This window comes from Manis javanica, chromosome 5 (assembly GCF_040802235.1).
Source record: "Manis javanica isolate MJ-LG chromosome 5, MJ_LKY, whole genome shotgun sequence".
Taxonomy (NCBI): domain Eukaryota; kingdom Metazoa; phylum Chordata; class Mammalia; order Pholidota; family Manidae; genus Manis; species Manis javanica.
The window spans coordinates 111,190,437-111,196,436 of record NC_133160.1 but is presented as its reverse complement, the minus strand read 5'-3'; the positions used below and the strand labels follow the sequence as shown (position 1 = coordinate 111,196,436).

General features: G+C 50.4%; 1 protein-coding gene across 4 annotated transcripts in view; it reads left to right on the top strand.

Moving 5' to 3' along the window:
- Positions 1–2,541: 2,541 nt before the first annotated feature.
- FRAS1 (Fraser extracellular matrix complex subunit 1) overlaps positions 2,542–6,000 on the top strand; it is a 445,842-nt gene continuing 442,383 nt past the window's right edge. For all 4 annotated transcript variants that reach the window (XM_073237418.1, XM_073237419.1, XM_073237416.1 and 1 more), the window contains exon 1: positions 2,542–3,689. In XM_073237418.1, coding sequence (XP_073093519.1) covers positions 3,614–3,689 — 76 coding nt within the window. In that variant the 5' untranslated portion in view covers positions 2,542–3,613. The remainder of the gene's footprint in view (positions 3,690–6,000) is intronic.

Below are 6,000 nucleotides of genomic sequence, written 5' to 3'. Positions count from 1 at the left end.
GGGGATTGCAAGGCCACCTTTAATGCTCTCTTGCCCTGATGCAGAAGCCTGATGCCCTGTGTTCCAGGATATCCTAGCAATAAGAAGTCACCAATGCCCAGGAACCAATGTTCCGGGCTGCCAGTGGCCTGGGGCCAGGATGTGACTGAAAAATAAACTTTTGTTGTTTTAAGGCCCTGTAGTTTGCGATTTGCCTGTTACTGCAGCTAGAGTTGCTTGCTCTAATACACTTTTGTTATTTAGCAGCTGTCTGAGTGTGACAGATTACTTAACTCTCTGAGTATCAGTACTTTCTCTGGTAATTGGAAATAATGACAGTACCTATTTCACCGGGTTAATGGAGGATTAAATGGGAAAGCGTACAGTTAGACATGAAGTTTTCAATATATGTTAGCTATTATCATTGTTTTTCTTACCATCATTTACAGCAAGAATTGATATCCCCTAAATGGGCAGCAGCAAGGCCAGGAAAATGTCAATAGATGACAGCAGGGCCAATCCAAGGAGATACTGTGGCACATATTAGCAGAAGTTGTGCAATCCAGGCATGTGAATGTAGAGGACTGAAGAGATAGACCCAAATATCCAGGCTACTGAAATTCGTACTCCCTGTTAGGGAAGCATTGGTTATTGGAATGAAGCACTTATGTGCAGAGGTTAATTTATAGAGATAAGCTAACTACAAATAGTGGAATAGCCATATAAATGCTTACCAAATTTCCATCATCATGAAATAGATTATGCTAATATAATATAATTCTTTTCAGGACATCTCAATTTAGGTGGCTGTGGAAGGTGCTAGATATGTCTAATATTACTAAATTATTGGTTGACTCTTTCAACTATTTGGTTATCAAAGAATCTTGGGTCAGGGATTCTGGGGCTACTCTGCCTAACCAGGGTAGACGGGGGAATGACATGTGTGGCCACTGTGTGTCTCTGTGCTGGGTTGGTGGTGGAGTGAGTGGTATTATATATAAATACAGCATATGATGAATTATGGGTAACTTGGTAGTGCTATTCTCCATCCACCTCTTCCCTCCTTCCTTCATTTCTTCTTCTTTTTAAAAAGTAGCACATTTGCATTTAGTGCAAGTATAACATGTCTTATTGAGACTTCTTTGAGTGCCATGATTGTTGTTATTATTATTATTGAAACAACAACAACAAATTGATTCTTGAGAGAACAAGTTGTCTAAATTAATCCTGGTCAGTGGTGGCTACAGAATTTCTATATAGAGGGGGTTAGGAGTGGTTGTCAGTGTTTGAAGCTGAGTTTTCAGAGTTCTTTACATGGCTTGAAAAAATGTCAACTTTCTAAATACAAAACAGGAGGAGTTCCTTTTTCAGGAGGGGTGGTTAGATACCCAGCCCCACTTGATATGGCCACTGCCTTCAGGAACTTATTATTTTGCTCAGTCCATCTTTCAACAAACCATTAATGAACACTACTTGTGCTTCAGATACGAAGTCTCTGTCCCTGAGACCACCACAGCCCAGGAGAAACAGGGTGGGTTGCACAATCCCTCCGTCCTCTAAATACTCAACAATCAGTGCTAGGTTGTCGGAGGTTTCCTCTTTGCTCTGGTTAAATGTAATAGTCACAGGGATCTGCTAGTTACAATTTACTGAGTTATTCTGCAAAACGAATCATAAGAATGTCCGCTGGCTTTATGATGGCCGTCAAGACTGGAAACCAGTGGGACCGCCCCCCCCACCCCCACTCCGTTTCACAGCTCAAGGCTCTGTGGATAGACTCCTTTCCTGCAGGCTCGCCCATCTCATGTCAATCAAGGGACACAGGACATCTCTAATCTAGGCCAGTCGGAACCCAGACAGCATCTCTCTGAAGCAACCATTCTCATCTTATAAAATGATCAACCCAAGACCAGCTCTTTTTATTTGGTCCTCTAAAAATAGCTGCCGTCACTCAGTCCTGACTGGGAATCACAACCTCCAGACTCCAAGTGCGCTCTTCAGTCCGCCTTGCCCGGACATTGACTTCCCAGTCACTGGCATTTGGGGGCGCAGCTGGAGCCGGCGCGCGATCCCACAGTGTTACACCGCCAGCCTCTCGGAGGGTGGGTAAAGGTGCATTCGCGGTGGGAGGCCCTGTTTAGGACACACACGCCAAGATCCTCCCGGTCTGCTGGTAAAACCCACGTTGCGACGAGCGGAGGGTCCCAGGGCCAAGATGAATCAGGTCCACCTCACGCACTTAGTCCAGGAGGAGTGGCAGGGTGTGGGGGTAGGGGGGTGGCGCCAGGGCATTTGAATGTGGGAATAGCCCCTCCGAAATGGGTCCCTCCTCAAATGAGGGGTGTGCACCCAGCTCGCTGGCCCTCAGCTGTGCCTGAGCAGGGACCACGCCATCTTCCCGCCCACTCCACCCTGGTGTGACCACTTTTGATGCCGCTCCAGACAAAGGCAATCTGAACTCCAGCAGAACGAATAAGGGGATCAGGTTGCTCCCTCGGCCTCCCCTCACCCCACCTCCTCGCTTCTCCCCTTCCCCACGTGACTCCCTGGAATCTTTGCCAAAGCTCCGAGTCCCTGGGTCCATTTTCACACCGTGCAAAGGAGGGAGGAAAGAGGGGAGGGAGGGGGAGGAAGGCGGAGCGTGTGTCCTTTAAACGCGGAGATCCAGAGGGGCCTTATTCTGTGCGCTTCCGGGCTCTCCGAGCCGTCTGGCCTTGGATTCGTGGGTCCTTTCCATCCTTTGTAGCTATTTCTTCGGTGTATTTAATTTTATGGCTCCGCCTCCACTCCGGTAATCACACCTCCACCCTGCAGACAAGCTCCAGGGTGTTCGGTTCGGCGGGGGCTGTTGGCTTGGGAGCAAGCAGTGCCACCGCAGCCCTTCTCACCCCTTCGAGGGGCGGGGGCGAGAAAGTAGCAGCCGCGCCCCCAGCCCTGCCGCCCGGTCTTTCCTCGTTGGCTGTGGAACAGGCTGCCGCGGGGAGCGCTGCCGGAGGCGGCGCAGCGCGGCTGCAGCGCCGGCGAGTCCCGGGAGCTGATTGCAGCGCGGCACAAAGTTTCCTGCGGACGGCCCCCGGTGGCTGCAGTCCGCGGAGCCAGGTGGCCCAGCCAAGGAGGGGCGGGTGGGTCTTTCGGGGCTCCAGGTGACCCACTCTGCCGACGCACCGCCGACGCAGAGTGCCAAGCGAACTTTAAAGAGCTGCTTGCCGCGAGCCTGCGCGGGGATTCCCAGAGTCGGGGACCCCGGAGCGGAAGCGTCCTGCTTCAGGGAAGCTGGAAGACCCGCTCAGCCGGTGACGGGCAACTTTCCGGCGAGACTTAGTAGCGGAGAACTGCGCTCTGCCGCTTTTATCCTCCCAGGCTCAGCCCACGTTGGCGTCCTGCTTTGGTGGAGAGCTGGACGCGTTCTCCGCCCGGGCTGTGAGTGAATTGACTCCCCTCCCGCCTCGGCGTCTCAGGGCTGATGTGAGTGTTGCTCTCGGCTGGCCCATCGTCTCATTTCCCCGGAGGTAACCGCCTGCCGCCCGCCGCTCTCTGTGCGCCTGGCCCGGAGCGCAGAAGCCAGCGTTTTGGCTGAGAGCTGGTTCTTGGATGCTAAAGGCTGTGTATCTCCAGCGCAGGTGCCGAGGCGGCAATGGGTGTCTTCAAACTGTGGCTTGGGGTGGCCTTAGTATTGGCGGAATTCGCAGTATTGCCTCATGATACTGAAGGTGAGAGAGCGATGCCTTTGTGTATGTGTGTGTGTGATCGTGCTGCTTAAAAAGCCCAGGGGGTTTATGGTATTGTGGGTCGGGTATCAGTTTTTGGGGGATGGCTGCGGTGCGTGGGAGTGGAACACGAGTGGGCTTTTTTCCGAGAAGATTCCTCTTCCTGATTGTTTTGCATCTAGTTTCCAAGCCGGTCTCCCGCCTCCCTCTCTGCTAAGTGCATTTGCGTGAGTGGGGGGCCGATCGAGATGATATCTGAAATTGGATTCTTTTTTTCCACTTCCCAGCTGCTCCCAATTGGAAAGCAACTACAGGGAGCGCAGGTGAAGAGCGAACAATTGCTCTTACCTGTGTACAAATACTTCTATGAAACATGCAACACGGCACCTCAAATCCCCGTCTCGCTCCCGCCCTCCTCGTCCGCATAAGTCTCCCGGTGAAGTCCAGTTAAGATTTTATAACTAGCTGGTTAAAGCGTATTCTGGACGTAGGCAATTCATTTGCACTAAAATCTCCCCAGTAACAGGACGAACCTGACTGCTTCCCCAGAATAAAGTGATTAATAAGAGTTTAGCTTCATTCTCTTACTTTGCCCTCTGCCTCCCGGTTTTCCTCCGGAGTCCAAGCCTATGTAAACCCCCAAGCGGGGAGAGAGAGAGAGGAGACTGTGGGAATTGTCGCCATGATAGCAAAGCGATCTGGGTTCAGGCGAATAAATGATTTAATAACAAAATTGGGTTTGGGGGTCATGGGCTGGCGGGCCCGGGGACTCTGAGCTCCCACCTGCTCGGAGGGGCGGGTTAAGTAGCCTCGCCGGTGCTTAGGGAGGGGGATGGGAGCCGGCGGGCTGGGAGGAAGACGGCTTTTCCACAGCCCCGGGTTCCCGGCTTCCCCTCCTGGCTCCATTCATTATTCATCCAGCTGCGGGAAGAGTTCACCGCTCCGCCGCAAATCTGAGCCGCAGCCGCAGCGGCGGCGGACTCCGGGCGGGGCGCCGTGTCCGCCAGGGTGCAGGGCTGGGGCCGCTCGAGGGGCGGGGCTCGGGTGCAGGGCTTGGGGCGGCGGGAGGCCCGGGGGAAGACAAAGCCCTGCCTTGGATTGACTCCAACCTCCAGCCACCGGAGCAGCTGTCTCTTCCTTGCTAGTTTCCCAGGAGAAAGTGGCGTGGCTTGGAAGTCCAAGTAAAGCAATGGGGACTTTGTCATGGGTAAAAGTACCGCCTGCCTTGCACCCTACCGGGAAGTATGTCAAGTGTGTAGTATCCACTGAAAAAACACTTCTGAGGCCTGTGCAGCCTTCTTTAAATAGGGTATACATAACCTGTAGAGATATTGTGTGTGTGTGTGTGTGTGTGTGCATAAGAAAAAAAACGTATATAGCTTGATTATAGTAATAAATCATATGGGACACTCAACCCAGGACACCCAAATCTGAATCTGAGATTTAAAATATTCCGTTTTCACGTGGTGGTGGTGGTTTCTTACCTAGAATCATATCCCAGCAACGTGGAAAACCTGCTCTCCCTGATAGCTCACCAGGGGGCAGTTGGAATGATGCAGTTTTTCAGAACCAAATCTCTTGAAATTACAAAAGCCATTATTAAGAGCCTGCAGGGTTCGCCCTTTGGAAGACTGGTTGGTAGAATGAGCACAGTTTAACAAGGTCCGAAGTCTTTTAGCAGGGGAGGCTTGCAGGGACAGGGACGCGAGGCCTTTAAAGGTTCTTCAGAAACTTTACTTCTTGCTGTTTGACCCCCGCTTTCAGAGCTTTTTAGACTCTTTTCACAAATTGGATTGATAGATGTCTGAGAGTTTCCAACCAAGTCATAATGATGTTTATCTACTAATGAATGAATGAATGTGTATAGACATTGATTGAGCACATATTTGCCTGGCACTATATTAAGCACTTTACGTACTTTATCTCATTTAATTAGTTTAATTAAATGATACCAGCCAAAAAATCGATTGTCATCTCATGGGACCATTGAATGATTCTGCCAGGGTTTTCTGTTTGTCTTAAAAATAAGAGCTTTGAGGTCAAGGATGGAAAGAAGCTTAAGGGTCTCAGAGATTTCCTCAAGTTTTTATTATTAGCCTTGTTATTATTAGGCCTTATTATAAGCCTTTCATTTTTAAAAATGGAAAAGAAGTGTGCACCTGTGTGCTTCTCTTGGTGTCATGTATTCTATGACACTTCTGCTGACCAGGCCATGGCAGAATTTGTAGTCTTCTTAGTTTCCAAGAGCATGTCATATATTCTTCTAGTACACCAGTTAATAATGGTACAATTATAGTTCATAAAGGTACGCTTT